The sequence below is a fragment of the Epinephelus moara genome, chromosome 12 (genome assembly GCF_006386435.1).
Source record: "Epinephelus moara isolate mb chromosome 12, YSFRI_EMoa_1.0, whole genome shotgun sequence".
Lineage (NCBI taxonomy): Eukaryota > Metazoa > Chordata > Actinopteri > Perciformes > Serranidae > Epinephelus > Epinephelus moara.
In genome coordinates, this window is record NC_065517.1 from 39,780,406 (window position 1) to 39,796,922 (window position 16,517).

General features: G+C 42.5%; 1 protein-coding gene across 3 annotated transcripts in view; it reads right to left on the reverse strand.

Annotated features, from left to right (window-relative positions):
* Positions 1-16,517, reverse strand: part of LOC126398660 (vascular endothelial growth factor A-like) — a 193,839-nt gene extending 177,322 nt beyond the window's left edge. Inside the window, exons 1-7 of one of the 3 annotated variants that reach the window (XR_007570797.1) lie at positions 16,298-16,516; positions 10,855-10,888; positions 10,578-10,774; positions 9,058-9,134; positions 8,938-8,967; positions 8,794-8,862; positions 935-2,184 (exon numbers count right to left, since the gene is read on the reverse strand). Coding sequence is in view for 2 of the 3 variants with exons in the window: in XM_050058180.1 (XP_049914137.1) it covers positions 2,148-2,184; positions 8,794-8,862; positions 8,938-8,967; positions 9,058-9,134; positions 10,578-10,774; positions 10,855-10,888; positions 16,298-16,366 (513 nt within the window). In the remaining variant the exon portion in view is untranslated. Of the gene's footprint in view, positions 1-574; positions 2,185-8,793; positions 8,863-8,937; positions 8,968-9,057; positions 9,135-10,577; positions 10,775-10,854; positions 10,889-16,297 lie in introns of those variants that run through there. The other 2 variants (XM_050058182.1, XM_050058180.1) reach the window with 2 other exon arrangements.

Below are 16,517 nucleotides of genomic sequence, written 5' to 3' on the forward strand. Positions count from 1 at the left end.
CCACAGCTAACCTAAGCAGAGCAAGTCTTCTCTGCTGCATGTTTAAAGTAAACAAAACACTGCCATCAGAACAAAACGTTCTCACGTGGATGTATCCTGCTCTTAACCACATTATTACTCTTACATGCCTGCAAGAAGAAAAAAATAGAGGATGAGTCTGCAGAGAGAAATGGGACATGGAGAAATAAGGCACCACAGCTTTATAGGCCTGTCACACACTACAAGAGAATGCTCCAGAAAACTGAAAACAGTACATCACATCTCTTTCTGGCACTCTTTTGAAACCTATCAAACAACCTGACTCTGATTAAGTCATACTGTTTCATGAATGCTATCTCATCACTTCACAGTTGTCCGGCAAGCCTGATCATCCTGTTGTGTGAAATACCAAATGAGGAAGCTTAGCTGTTGAATCCAGCCACACCTCTATCATCCCACATGTCTGTGAATGCAAAACACATCAATGTGCTTTGTTATAGATGCGCTTACGACAGAGAAAGAGCTCTCAGTGTCCCTGCATGTTACACAGACTAATGGTCCACCGATGCAAATGTAGATGACACAGAGGTTCCTTTTATTTGGATTGCATTTTATTGAATGAATGTTTACGTCCCGTAATAAGTAAATAACAATCTAAAGAAAGTCACATACATGATGTTTCAGTTTTATAACAGTTATAACAGGAGACACTCTGCAAAAGTTACAATGAAAATAAAGTTATGAAGGTTTCTGGCCTCTGTGTGAATGTTGCTGTTGATCTGACAGGTAATCATGTTCTCCCTGTGTCAGCGTGGGTTTCCTCCAGGTGCTCCAGCTTCCCCCCACAGTCCAAAGATATACAGGTTAATTGGTGACTCTAAATTGTCCGTAGGTGTGAATGTGAGTGTGAATGGTTGTCTGTCTCTGTGTGTCAGCCCTGTGATAGTCTGGTGACCTGTCCAGGGTGTAGCCCACATGTCGCCCAATTACAGCTGGGATAGGCTTCACCCCCCTTGTGACTTCATGTAGGAACTATTTTCTTTCTACCAAACTACACCCAGCTACTGTAGCAACACCCAGAAGGAAGAGTGTATCTTCTACTAGTAGGGTTGGGTACCATTCACATTTGAACCTATAGCGGCACTGGTGCTGGCACCTCAAATTGCACTAGTGCCAAATGGTACCTTTTTTGGTACTTTACTCATATGCTTTCCAGCTTCAGGGCATTTTGCAGTGCTTCCGCCTCCTGTCTCAACCTGTTGTTATCACCTAGGTGCACTCCTAGGTACCAAAACCTGGCATCGATAGCTTTAACATTAATCAGTGCCCGGGTGATTAGGTTGGCACCCTTAAAAGTACAGAGTTCAGTACCCTACCCAAACTGCTAGCTCACCTAGCACCACTGAGCTAGCTAACATTACGTCTCAGCCAAGGAGGACGCCATTATGTTTATATCTCACACTGTCATGAGCACGAGCCCCTCGTCCATGAGTAGATGCACATTTCCTTCTGCACAGTGATACAGTTGGTGGGTGTAGCTCAGTGGAAAGAAAATAGTTCCTACATGAAACTATTCACAACAAGGTCTGTGGATTATCTTGAAAAACCAGGTCATGATTTCTGGAAAGAGACATTGATGTTGAGTTTTTACAGTATATATTTTTTTGGCACTTTGAACAAACCAAATGTCATCTAGTTCCATTATATTGGAGAGAAGGCAGACATCTCTCTTCTCCAACACTTGACAACTCAAACCAAAACAATCTAGATTGATAAACAGCACTACAGGTAAGAAGAAAATTTGTATTTAATCATTTCCCCTGGCAACGGATATGCTTACTGCATCCTACCAATTATCTCTAGACCTATTCTGAATCTGTCGTCTATTTTTAAAACCTCCCACAAAAGCAGCTAGCCTTTTAAAACTAAAACTGCTGCTGATTTTGTTCTGATAAAAACAGCAGTTAGAGCTGAAGGAGTTTGCAGATAGGATTGTTTGCTTTGAGAATTTATCAAAAAATAAAACAATGTCACGGCCAAGATGGAACGTCTGATGGACGCACTGGATGAGGACAGAAATATAAACAGGATGAATGAGAGATGATCGATTCACAGATGAGCTCCACTCTGAAGTTACTCCTCCACATTAAAGAATGGACAGATGAGACTCAGTGAAGATCGATCTTGTTTTGAGGGAACTGGCACCTGAAAAGACAAAAACACACGATTAAAGACACTCACATTTTGGTATGTCTACAAAATACATCTGTGTTCATCTTTTCAACCAACATTATTTGACTTCACCAAATCTCATTTGAATTTCAAATCTTCCGACTGAGCTCTGAGGCAGCAGAACATTTGGTTTTAATTATATTCATGAGCTATTTCCCATTTTGCCGGCGTCATTACTGGATTTGCTTCTCCATTAACAAAATTGTGGCTTCATGCACCAAATTGTGAGAATTCGTTATTGAATATCATTATTTGCTCTCAGTGTGAAATCGTGCTGAGGGGATATTGTTCAAATGCATTGTTAAATTAGATCAAAGCATTATAGAAACAATCAGAAGTACCTGTTTGCATGTGTTATAGCTGTTACGTAGCATCTCTGAGCAGAAAGCACAAAACCTTGGTTTCCATAATAATCTGCTTTTTAAGCAGAGATGTGTTACAGGAATCTGGACTGAGTCACCATTTCTAAAGTCATGTGGTTGAATATGACTTCTTTTTTTAATCTTTATACCAATGTTTTAGGTTGAATATTATCTTTAATGTAGTGAGTTTAACTGCTCTTTTCACTAAGAAAACAGCTTCCAGACCATTTACATTCTCAAATATTTCCACATTGCAAGTGCACTCAGGTTAGGAGACCTGCTAATGTACTAAAATGTCATCCCAGAACTAGAAATCACCCACGCGATCATTTTGATGCTTGCATGGATGGGTTACAGAACAGACCTACAGGGCCCATGAGGTCATTGGTCCTTTAAAGATGGGGTAGGCAATTTTGTTTTGTTGTCATTGTGCAACAATCCCATAATAAACTTTGTGCATATTGTAATTTAAGTGATCTAAGAGAACACTACACTTCTGCACCTCCTCTTGGCTCTGTATTCAGGTTTTCAAAAATCTAGGCCATGATGGGAGACTTCACAATCACAGGTAATTTCTACAAATGCGGATGTGTGCATGTCCCTTCAGATGGCGAAAGTCTGATTCAATGGTGGAGAATCCTGCAGAAAAAGTTTCTATTCCAGTATTGGCAACAGCTGCCCACACTGCATAGCAACCCAAAAAAGGAAGACTGGTCTATCAAAGAGAGAGTCTAAAAGAGAGTCTGGCAATAAACTAAATAAAACATGTGTCAGTATCTGCAAAGTCTTTCAGAGTTGGAGAGAAAATGAAGCTAATAGTTTAGCCTTCGGGGAACCAGGGCCAAACGGCCACAGCTGCAGCTTCAAACCTCATATTTATGTAGCTAAAGTTTGCTAGAGCCTTGAATCCCAGTAAATTCTCTGCCTCACTTCGCACCGCTACAGACCACTTCGCCTTGAGGAGAGCAGCGGCAGCTCCGGCAACAGACCCCTACCCAGCGGCTGCAGCAAGTCAAACTCAGCCAATGCTGGAAGATGGACCGCTCACACTCCCCAGCTCTGTTACTGAGGCTACAGAGGTTCGAGCGGGCGCTACTGTTCACCAGTCTGTTGTTACCAGCTCACCCCTTTTCTCCTTCGTGGACGGTGGCCTTGTGGGTAACCTGTGAGGGTGTGACGTGTGCTTCAGTGTGTGTGGAGGGAAGCAGCTCTCTCGGGGCGTCATGTTTAAGACGGCAGGTGGCAAAGAGTGATGATAGTCAGCACAATTAAGTGTCTAGATAAGCTCAGGAGCACGGTTACCTCATGAGAAGGCCATGTTTGTTATATTGTGGTGAAGACTGCAATAAGGCTATTGTTGTGAACGGCACCTGAACGCTTCGCCATCCTTCCTTCTACAGAGTGGTCTGGACTGCTAGAAGCTAGTTACCAGCTAATAATGAGCCAAGCTAAAAATAATGTCAATAAGCCAGCGTGTTCCCAAGTACGGTTCAGTAAGCTGTCACTGAAAGAGGTAACACTGCTGTGACCACTTAATATGAGTTACTACAGCTGCCAACCAGAGGAGAATCAGTTGGGGAGCGAGGGGGAGGGACCACAGGGTGTGGTCGCTGGGTAATTCTTGTATCATTTGTGGTCTGCTAAACAGGGAGAGAGCTTTAAATTGAAGTAGGATTAAATAAATCAATGTATGGGAAACACTGGGTTACTGTATGAAGCGTGCATATGCCCATTGACTTCTAATGGAAGTGGCTTAGGACAGAAAAGGGAGAGCTGCAGGAGGAGGGTGTATTTTCAATTCTCTTTTTTGTCCTTTCCCAAAAACTGTCCAAAGACAGATCCTCTGTGTAAAGTGACATTACTAATTGCGGGGTGAAAAGGCAAAATGTCCTTCTGAACCAAAGCATGCGCTTCAACATTCACTCTGAGGTCATCACAAGAATGAAGCCATCATGAAACCATCAAAGGGAACGTTTATCCCCTTAGGTTTTACGTAGGAAGTTTCACTCCAGTTCAGCTTAGGTTAAGTACTGGTATTATTGACTTTGGATCTCTGAATCTGCTGGAAAAAAAATTCAAAACTCTACAGCTGTGTGGTCCCTTGACCACTAAAGATGGGGTAGAGGGGTTCTGGATAATGGACCTCTGGCTCTAAGCTGTAGTTTACAACAGAATAGCAGCCAAGAAAAGTCATGGTGCAGAATTAGCATCGCACATAATCAGACAACAGCCAGAACAAGATGGTCACGACACAGTTGATAAAATGCTCATTGTGGCAAACCCTACAGACCACCACTAAACATAACCCTACCTCACAATGACTCTAAGTCCATTGTGTGGCTTTTATTTGAGCTGACTCAGAGAACAGCCTCCTCTCCAGCTCTGTTTAGGCTGCTGGATAAGACGTCCCCCTCACTCTCTGTCTTACCAGAGTCGACAGAGAAAGCTTACAGTCACTGCTTCAAACAGTTGACCTAGTTTTTACCAGAGTGAGCACCTACTTCAAATCACCCATTGTTCCTTGTTCCCCAAGAGGGAAGAAGTTTATGTGCTTCAGTGACTGAGTCAGTAGTGACGCTGCTAATGCTCAAAGGATACGTTCACGTGTTTTCAAGTCTGTCTTTAAACAATACTCACATGCCCATATGTACATCAAAAGACTTGGTTGTCGAATATGGCATATAGTGGAGCTCAAACTCAAACTGCTAACACACAGTTGAGACTCCCGCAATACAACTGGTTAATGAGGGTGTACATCACAACGGAAAAACTCACAACCCAAAATTCAAGACTCGTGTAACAGATGTGGTGTGGAGAGGGACATTTTTCCATTGTATTTGGAGCTGCCCAAGACTTCTAGAATTTTGGACAGGTGTTCGGCAGATAGTGCACAAGATTTTGTCAATTCAGTTGACTGGATATCCTAAATTCTTTGTTCTTGCCATTCATGCAAAGGGACATTGAATAAAACGCAGTGACCTAATTTTTATAGACGTGTGCCTTCTACAAGCAAAAAGATCTGTAGCGTTAACATGGAAAAGCACCCAGAGACCAAGCATGTGGCACTGGCTTAAGGAAATGTCTTTTCAACACCAATGGTTTCAATGTATCTGGGGCCCATTTATAAAACATCTTAGGGGCAAGGATTTATCTTGTATGCTGGATGTAGCAGGGGAAGTATAATTACAACCTCTGCAATAAAACTCACTCAGACTTGATGTATACAAAGTAAATGTAATATAAAGTATGTGATGAAGGACTTGTGACCGTGTCTGTCGTATAGTGCCCCCACTGTAAAAAAAATTGTTGGTATAATGTTGAAAATTTAATAAACAGATTGTTGAAGAAAAAAAGACTTGATTGCCACTGGCTGTGAAGAGATTCCTCTGTCATGTGTTTCCAGTGTAAGTAATGGGGAACAATATCTTCAGTCCTTACTGTGTGCAAAAGGGCATTCTAGAGACAAATAAAACAGATATCTCCCAAAGCTATGACCTTAGTAGTGCGACATTCTCTCTGTGTGTTTCTACATACAGACAGCGTTCCCTTGCTGTGTCAAGATTTTACCCCATTTCCATGACTTTAACTAGTTAGGTAGGTGGGCCTATATACCAATACAGCCATATATTGTTAACTTGTACTGCTTGTCAGACATTCCCGCCACCAAATAGTGACATATCCAAACAGAGCAGACCGACACATACAAGTACTTCACAAAATGTCAAGGCCTGCCACTTTTGGGGGATAGAAAACACAAGAATCTAAAGACGTCAATGCAATTTGACGTGTGTTTGGGTTATAGTTTTGATATATCTCTTTGCATGTTTGTACTTCTGGACCTCGGTTCTGCGTTTGACACAATAGACCATCAAATCCTCATTAATAGGTTGCATGATTGCGTTGGCATATCAGGCATTGCATTAGACTGGTTTTCTCCATATCTCTCTGACAGGAGTTTCTCTGTCTCTATCAGCGACTTTGTATCTGATTCCTCTACACTGTCCTGTGGTGTCCCGCAGGGCTCGGTTCTTGGGCCTCTGTTATTCTCTCTATAATAAACAGATATAACATTGCATATAATTTATATGCAGATGATATCCAGCTCCACTTCTCATTCAGACCTAGTGAGCCTCTCAGGTGATCTAGGCTCCTTGACTGCCCTAATGCGATTAGGGTCTGGACCAATGACAATTTTTTTTCCTTGAGCTGGAAGGCGAAGCTTTCAATTTAATGGTCCATCTACGCCCCAACCCTCACCTATGGTCATGAGCTCTGGGTAGTGACAGAAAGAATGAGATTGCGGATACAAGAAATGAGTTTCGGCTGCTTGTTGTAGCAGTGAGGAGCTCAGACATCCAGAAGGAGCTCGGAGTAGAGCCGCTGCTCCTTTGCGTTTAAAAGGGTTCAGTTAAGGTAATTCTGCATCTGATCAGGCTCCTCCTGGGCGCCTCCTGTTAGAGGTGTTCTGGGCACGTCCCACTGGTAGGAGGCCCCGGAGCAGACCCAGAAAATGCTGTAGGGATTATATATCTCATCTGGCCTGGGAACACCTTGGGGTCCTCCAGGAGGAGCTGGAAAGTGTTGCTGGGGAGAGGGACGTCTGGGGTGCTTTGCTCAGCCTGCTGCCCCTGCGACCTGGCCCCGGATAAGTGGATGAAAATGGATGGATGGATCCTGTTTGGGGTCGCGGGGGGGCTGGAATCTATCCCAGCTGACACTGGGTGAGAGGCAGGGTTCACCCTGGACAGGTCACCAGACTATCACAGGACTGACACATAGAGACAGACAACCATTCACACTCACATTCACACCTACGGGCAATTTTAGGGTAACCAATGAACCTAACCTCCTCCCAAACTTTGTGTTAAATCCAAAGCATTTGCAGGCCTGGACAATAGTTTTTCAAATTTCCTAACTTTTCCAGGAATTTCATGACTATGTGAACCCCATGAAAGGACTATAGCCCAATATACCCAACTGATTTGACTAACCCAGACTACTATCATCTCAGATTTCAGCCTCTTGTACAACTTTAAAATGCCACTTTGCACAAAAAAATCAGTGTGTATTTTGTTCCCCACAACACAGATCGGGAATTCTAAGAAGAAAGGATCTTTTCAGGGCCAGCGTGAACAGGAGTAATGATTGCAGCGCAAACAGTTTCAGTGTACACATGGACATGAGTGTTGTCTTAAGATAGAATTGGAAAAATGTGAACCTGTCAGTGATTTAGTATTGCACTTCTGTAAAGTTCAGGGACCTGTGAAAGAGAGGTTAAAGAAAGAATGTTAAAAATTGATTTTCAGTCTCCTGTGTGGATCAATCTCCTAAAGCACCGTATGCTTAAACTCCTATAGAGGCTTTCATGAGATCTGTGGAGAGGCCCCTTTAACAGAACCACTTTGTAACACTCTACAAACCCGGTCGCAGCATTACAATCGTTGCTTGTGGCAATGTCTTTATTGTGCACTAATTCAACATTGGTTACAATCTCCCTTGTCAAATAAAAGAAGGAAATAAGAGGGGGAGAGGCACAGAGAGACAACCTGTGACGCATGCTGCCCTTTTAAACTTTATGTGAAACGAGTGAGCACACAGACAAACAAAATACCAAACTCACTGCACATAAAACTCCAAGATGTGACTGTAAAATGATGGTATGATATTGTTCTGGAACTGAATCGCTTCGGCTTTAAAGTTCATTGGATTCTACCTAAAAAGGCATTTTCACTTGTGCATGAGGAAGATTTGGCTGCTTTTTGGATTTATTCCTCCATCAATTCTCATCCTGACTGCTGCCGACAACAATCTGACAGAAAATGAATGAACAAATTGGGGCGCTGAAGAGGTTTACTGCTATATCGAGTCCCACCACCTATTTCCACAGATCTCCTTCCTGTCTTTTCTTTTCTTTTGTCTGGTATTTCTCTTGTTATTTTTCCTGATATGTGAACTGGTGATTTTTCAATTCAACCTTTACACTGGCAGACCTTGGTTGGAACTATCAGCAGCCTTGGATTATTGAGCTACACATGCTCTGTGGCCTTCAGGCCTGCCAAGGAGAGGAGCAACGCAGCAGACAATATATTGTGACATTGTTTAATCTCATCTGTCCTTGGTACTCTGACAGTGTGGAGGAAACAGAGATAAATGCAGCTGTAAATGTCCAAACATTATGATACAGTGCGTGTGTGTCACAGGAGGGCAATCCATCTCTTACTTGCCACAGCCGTTTGCTGTCTTCTTGTGTTTTCTCCTGCGAGGTCTGTTCTTGATAGACTCGCTGCTGCTGTGGAGGAAGAGCAAAGTGCAGTGAGGATATTGATGTTTTCAGGTCCAATAGATAAAACATTCATCCACTGACCTTTTATTATTCAGGAGTTTCTGACGGGGTCTGAAAACAGAGAAAACAGCACAAACAACTGGCTGTTAGCTGTGCTATAAATATCTCAATTTGCATCTGGTGTTTGCGAGAAACAATCACCTGCATTCACATCTCTGATGCTCCACGAATGTCAGTTCCATGTGGTGCATAGATAACATGGGGTGAAGCCTCATCACCTGAGAGACAAAGGACAGGGAAAACTGAAGTTAGGGCCATGTCTTTAAAGGGCAGGTGGGCTATTTCTCAACGTGGATCCAACGTGGCCATTTGTTCACCATCAATTTACTTCCAGTAAAGGTGCTCGTTCTATCTCAAACAGGCTCCGCCCTCTCCTGGACTCTATGGATAATACTCGCTCTGTTGCGCTGTTCTGCAGCGTTGTAAAAACCTGCCGGTTCTCACCAATGCAACTAGATAAGATGGTGTATCATCTCTATAAACGAACATGATGTCTGTGGTCATTTTGAGTTGACCAGCCCGGCCAGTTCACACTGCTGCAACTTTTCTCTGCAACGTTCCAAAATGGTTTCGTCTTGTTGCAAATCTTTGGTCTGAACTGGGCTTCAAACCCTAAATGAGTTAGCATTTTACCACTCCTGTTTCCCTCGTCTCAAAGTATATGACTTTTTGGTTAGATGCCTGGTCAGACCCGGATAAGCAGAGGACGACGAGTACGAGCCTGAAATAAAGTCTTTGGTTAACACAAGTCTAAGACTTTCACTATTGTTCTGTGACATAAAACACGTCAGTAAATACCCCACTTGTAAACTTTGAAGTTTCTGTATGTGGGTGGTTGCTAACAAGTGGCTGAATAAGACTAAAGAATGTCATCACGGGTGGGGACGTTAGGTCATGCAACCATGGTGTGGTTAATTTATAGCCTAGGGAACCAGTGCGATGCTAACTTCCGCATAGGTTTCAGCCACTAGCCATAGGAAGGCATCAGCATTATTTCTTCAGCGACGGCGACTGCCCACTATCTTTCAATCCGTGCAAGGTTAGGCCATCACTCCCCCATGAGGTGTTCCTTAATTAGGCTCCACCCACTGTACCCATGGAGTCCAGTAGAGGGCAGAGCCTCTGTGAGATAGAACAAAGGTTACAATACTGTAACCCTAGCTCTTTTAGCTCAAGTGAAGCCATCTACTGAGGGGCCCTGTGGCTCCAAATGGCTCATTTATTAACTGTGGGCTCTGCAAACTACGCCCCTGCTCAAGGTATTTTTCTGTTGTACATTTGACCTGATGATATTACCCACCTCTACCCACACCTGTAAGGTGGCAGGTGCTAATTTGAGACTGTCTGTAGGGATGTTTTCCATTATGCTGCCACTGTCAGACACTTAAAATAACAATCCGAGCTTGTCAGTGGCAAATACCTGCCCTTTCAGTGGACATAAATTTGCAGTGCACAATTGCTCATTAATGTGACATCGCAGCCTGTCTGCCCTCTCACTCAATACTGGACCAATTTCTAAAATTGTTGTCTCCATGAGTCACTCAGACACAAAACATCAGGTTGAAAAATACCTCAGCTTCCCTTTAAACTGAACAGCACATTTTAACATCTCTCTTTAGGTACTTCTGATGAATCACGCCTGATTAGAAATCTTGCTGCACCTGCAGGGTGATGTTGCGTTCGAGCGTAGCCTGGCACTCCAGGTTCTCGTCCCCACAGCAACCAGAGCAGCGCCAAAGTGGGACACAAGCAGGCATGTAGATGAACTCCACTTCTCCAGGGTACTCCTGCTCCACATCCACCAACTGCTCCATGGGCCGACACAGGCTCTTTGCCCACACCTCCTGGAACGCCATCACTACAAGACAAGTTGAATCTTCAGTATTTAGGTCATTTAAGAGAGAGGTGGAAATTATTGGTGAGTGGGACTGCAATTACCTTTTGAGTGACTTCCCTCTGGAGGGTGTGAGATCTGCAAAATACAAAAAAAAGATTCGGAAAATTTTACATGTTCAGTGATCAACCTTTTAATTTGATCCGATAAAAGTATCAACGTCAACACAAAGCTTGGTTGTAATGATGCAGAACCTGCAGACAATCAGGACAGAAGCTGAACATGAGCGTGATATACATGGTTTCAGCAGCAGTGGGTTCATTGTGCAGTTTCAGAGCGCCCTCATGTGGCAGAGCAAAAGCAGTGCACCCACAATGGTCCAGTGAAAACAATGATGCAGCATGGTTTCAGGAGCGTACCACTGTGCTGCTGTTTAAGCAGTAACACGAGCCATTCAACCAACAACAAAAACACTTGATTTCTCAATCTGATGTAACACCAGAAGGTTTATTATCACAAGAAGCAGAAACCTTCCAAAAATGCAAAGAATAACAGCAAAGAATAGCTGCTGCCTCCACTTGTGGTTGTTTTCACACACAATAAACACAGTTAAAACAAAGGCAGTACTGAAAAGTATCATGACACAGCGTGAATTGCTTGAACTTCTCACATCCCAGCCTCCAAACTCACAGTGACAATGTTCCTGATTTCTGAACGCCAAATCGAGCAGGAACACAAGCGCAGAGTTGACTTTGGCTCTCTCCTTCTTTTCAGTATCAACAATCTTCTTTCTGACTCCTCACCTCTCCTGCTCTCCTCTCACATTGTGTGAACATGGATGGGAACATTGTCCTCTGAATGTCACGTGCAGGGAATGCTGTAAATCTTGGACAACATAAGGTTTAATTGTGGGATTTTTATGTTCGCTGGAAGGGAGTGCCAAAGAGTTTGTGCTGCTTCATCCAACCAAAAAACCAGATGCATCACAGCAGCTGTAATTAGTATAAAACATGCACACACATGCATAAACATTACAGTGTGATTGAAGTGGCTTCATGTTGGACGTGATGAGCTAACAACTAAAACTGCTGGCCTGCTAAAAAAGGAAAAATTTGGAAAAGTATTAAAGATGGAAAACTTATGTTCTTCTCTCTTCTTTCATTTTTCTTTTCTTCCTTTTAATTTTATAACTTTCACAAAGCTGCCAAGCACATACACGACGGTCATTATCATACTGAAGACATTTGCAAAGTTACATTTGGGACACTTTTTGGAAACAACAACCAGTTAGGACACAGTTGCTTTCATTTTGCCAGTTATTAATGTGGTGGTCATTTTGAATTTTTAAAAAGGCAACTTAAAAACTGGGCTCTCAATATCTTAAATTCTTTATGTGTATGTCCTGATTCTCAAAGACAAATCCACATTTTCATCATTTTAATTCGTGCTGATGCAATGGCGTAGGTTGCGTTTCTATATCAGGGGTCCTCTGCTGGAAAAATTTTGAGCATCTAACATGTAATTTTCTGCATTCTGATGATTTTTTCCCAGTATATTTATTGACTTTTCTTCTTTTTACAAACAACAATATCTAACAGCTCTGCACATCATTGCTCTGCACAGCGTAGGTGCAGTGTCTCTAGTTAAGCAAGCAAAATGCTAACAAGTGTTGAAGCCACAGTATAGTCTGAGAAATGGAGGTATGGACTCCATATACAGGTCAGGTATTTGTGATGAAAACCTGACGTTTCTTTATTTCTATGCACCACTTTGTGCCTTCTCTGCATCAGTTTATGGTGGAAGTATCTTTAATTTTCTCAAAACAAAAGTCCTCTGCAATTTTGTTTTTATTGGAGGGGATAAATGCACATGTTCTCAATATTGACGGGGACAAGTCCCCTGTGTCTCCTTCAAAATCTGCACCTGTGTTTTGGAATAATTTTGGAAACTACACAGAACTAGTAGTTAGGACACAGATGTGATTTTCCCAGTCATTAATGTGGTGGTCATTTTGTATTTTTAAACCTATAAACTCTCAATTCTATAAGTGATTTCCTGATTCTTGAAGCTAAATCCACATTTTCTTCATATCAGTTAGTGCTTGTCTGTGGCAACTGCAGCCAGAGGTACAGATAAAGATGTGGCTACATCCATATTTCTGTGTTAGGAGTTCAAGCTATAAGATCTTGTCTTTAAAAACTGCTTTAATGCTTGTATTTGTTACAAGCCCTCACTCATCTCTGTACATATTTTTCCAGGGCTGGTCGGCCATCTTTGACCTTTCATACGCTCAGTGGTCATTTATAAAGATATACTGGGTAAACTCCCTTCGTACATTTGTACTTTGATTGAGCAGAGATGTGACTGTAGCTACAGTCTGAGGTCTCAAGACTTAGTCTTGTTGTCTGTTCCTGGTGCTCCGACTGAGCTGGGAAAGAAAGCTTTTATGTGCTCTGCTCCTCTCACTTGGCATAACCTTCATGAACTGGTCTCTGCCTGATTTTAAAGCTCTCATAAGTACGAGGATGAATGAGTCGGTTGGGTCTTGTCATTGTGCGTAGGTGTTGTAATATTTCTCATGTTACTGTGCATCTTTTATGTTTTTCATTGTGTGGTTGTTTGGCTGTAACTTTTTGTGTGCTGCTGTCTCGGCCAGGTCTCCCCTGTGAAAGAGATCATTGATCTCAACAGGACGTACCTGGTTAAAGATGGGTTAAAGAAAATAAAAAATATCCCTGACATTGTGCTCTACATGCAGGTCATCCATGTTATCTTAAAAACCACGGATCAGTTTTTCTCACATTAATTTAGGGCTGTGAGATGCACAAGAAAAAGTCATAGTGCAATTATTTTGACAGATTAATGATTTGAATTTTTGCATTTTTTTTTCACTGAAAGAAATAAATACAAATAATTATGTGATTTTGTATTCCTCCAATCAAAAATATGCCAGAGTTCTCAGTTAGTCTCCCAACAACTTGTTGCAACCGTCCCCGAGCTAAGCAGCCAAATCAAAACTGACCACACAGCAGGATCTTCCAGCAGGCACAAGTCACTGTGATTACATAAAAGAATTTTGCACAGTTTAACTCACTGTAAGTTACATAATTATTGCGGTTAACGTAATGACCTCATTATTGTAAAGGTCCATTAGTAAACAGTATGGTGAGGAAGAGGGTTACTGACAGAAGGGTTCCCATAGAATCAAAACTCAAAATATCACTAAGTAAATAAATAATACTATGGGCCAATATTATTGCATGAATACATGATATATTGTTGTACAACAATGCATATCTGTGACACCGAGGGTCAGTACGCCAAGGTCCCCGCCCCTGCCTGCCACCTGTGATACAATGCACCCAGCCCCAATGCCAGTCCCTGCAAGTGGAGGGCCCACAGAGTGGCAGCTCCATGTCATTCATTCAGACTGAGCCCAACCGGGCCCCATGGCCACCATACACACGTTCGCACCAGCTCTGGCTCCAGAGGGGGCCCTGATGTCTTTACCCTAATGTGCCATTTCATCTAGGTCCTCTTTAACCGCTCTTCTCTGGCCCCTCTCCTGGGACCACTTTGCCTTAGGAGATCCTACCAGGGGTTATCAGCCTTGGACAACACATCTCCCAGGATCACAGGGACATGCACACCCCTCCACCACACTGAGGTGGTGATTCTTGGAGGAGTGCCTCCCGTTAGAGGTGTTATGGGCATGTCCAACTGGAGGGAGGCCCTGTGACAGACCCAGAACCTACTGGAGGGCTTCTATATCTTGTCTGGCTTGGGAATGCCTCGGAGTCCCCCAGGAGGAGCTGGGAAGTGTTGCTGAGGAGAGGGACATCTGGAACAGTTTGCTCAGTGTGCTGCCCCGCGACCTGGTTTTGGATAAGCGGTTGGAAATGGATGGATGGACAATGGATATTCAGCATATACTATGCTTATTCAGACAAAAAGTTTAAAATATTTATAATGTATTTTTAACATGTTGCAGCTGTCCCCATCTGACTTTTTCTATTCAAATAATTATTGTGAACGACATGTCATATGTGATCATGTTTAAATGCTATGCGTAATTAGCAGACAGATGCATGTTTAATATCTAAAAGTTTGGTCGGTCCAGTCCAAATAGTCTCTGAGTAACTGTGTTACAACCGTCCCCCGTCTCCCCTACCAAACAAGCATGTTCTTGAAATGTCTGGAATATGATTTGTAGGCTGGGGCAGCTCTGTAGCACCACCATACTTCATTTATAATAACATGCTGTGACACATTTTACCTTCATCAAAAACTTGCAGCTCCTGTGATTTGGATCTCGCATTTGACTATATTGCAAGTTCGATATTTCGATGAATTGCGCACTGTGTGGTCCTAAGATTTCCTCTCATGATCTGTTTCTGTGTCACTTTAAATATCAGTAAAACACAAAATAACTTTGTAGAGGGATGAACTTTGGATAATAAGGAAAATACATGTCACAGTATTTTAGGGGTGACTCTAAACTTTAAATCTGGCAAACACATCTCTAGGGTTGCAACAATATGAGATTTTCATTGTACGATAACTGTCTCAGAAAATATCACAGTTTCATGGTATCACAGTATTTATATAACTATCAATCAGAATGACCCTTAAAGGAATTAAAACTGAGGGGTTTTATTACTATAATTGAAACTTGAAACCATTGTGTTAATGGAAGTGTGTGTAAAAAGTCTCCCCTTTAGAAAATAACTTAAATTAAGGAGATTCTCGTTCCAGTTGCATTTTTTTTTTCAATATCGTAGATATGTAAATGTACACAGTACAATAATCATCAACTTTGATATCACAGCATACTTTAAAACTGGTATTGCTGCAGCTCTGCCCATCTCACATCCTGTGAGAAGCTTTCTGGGCTGCAGCTGCATTAAAACAATTCAATCCACACTCCATATGAGTGCAACCTTTATAGATTTTAGCCTGCAACTCAGTTTTACTCTGTAATGGTTGATATGTCATGCCTGTGGGTTGGTGCAAAACCAGAAAGAGATGTAGAGGATTACACTCTCAGGACCTGGAGCTGCAGAGTCTCCACATCATGTCAGCAGCTGAGCTCTGCTGCCTGGTTGTTTTCACAGTGCTGCTCTCAGATATCTGAACACCTCCATAATCTCAACCTGGATCAGTAACATGCAGCAGCTGCATCTCAGGCTCCTATCTGAGCACATGGCTGTAAACAATCCCCAAAATACTGATGATATCTTCATGTTTGGGCACTAAAACACAGTGTGTGGAGCAGATGTGTCTCAGTGGAAAAGAAAGTGCCATTTAAATGTGACTACTGTTTAATTTGAGGTGTTAATTGGAGTCACATTTGGAGTCAAGAGAAAAAAGTCTTACCTGCAACCTGTGAAATATCACTGGATGAATTGAATTTAAAACTAAATGACACTTTCATAATGATAAATATTTCACTAATTAATGGCACAACCTCTCCCAAAACTCCTTAAAATTCCAGTTTCATATCTTAACAAGAAAAAACAGTTCATGTTCTGCAGTTGTCTGAATTACCTGTGCAGGTACGAGCTGCAGCAGAAGGACCGAGAAGAGGTGACACACTCCGATGAAACTTTGCATCATAGCGCCAAAGACCAGGTCCCGTTACCTCCCCTCGTCTCCGGCCGGTCAGCAACAACTGGACAAGTCAAAATAGGAGCTTCCTCGTGAGGCGGCCAGGGTGCTTTTTGATTGGCGCGCCGTCCCGCTGTGCGCGAGCTGGGGATGGAGAGCG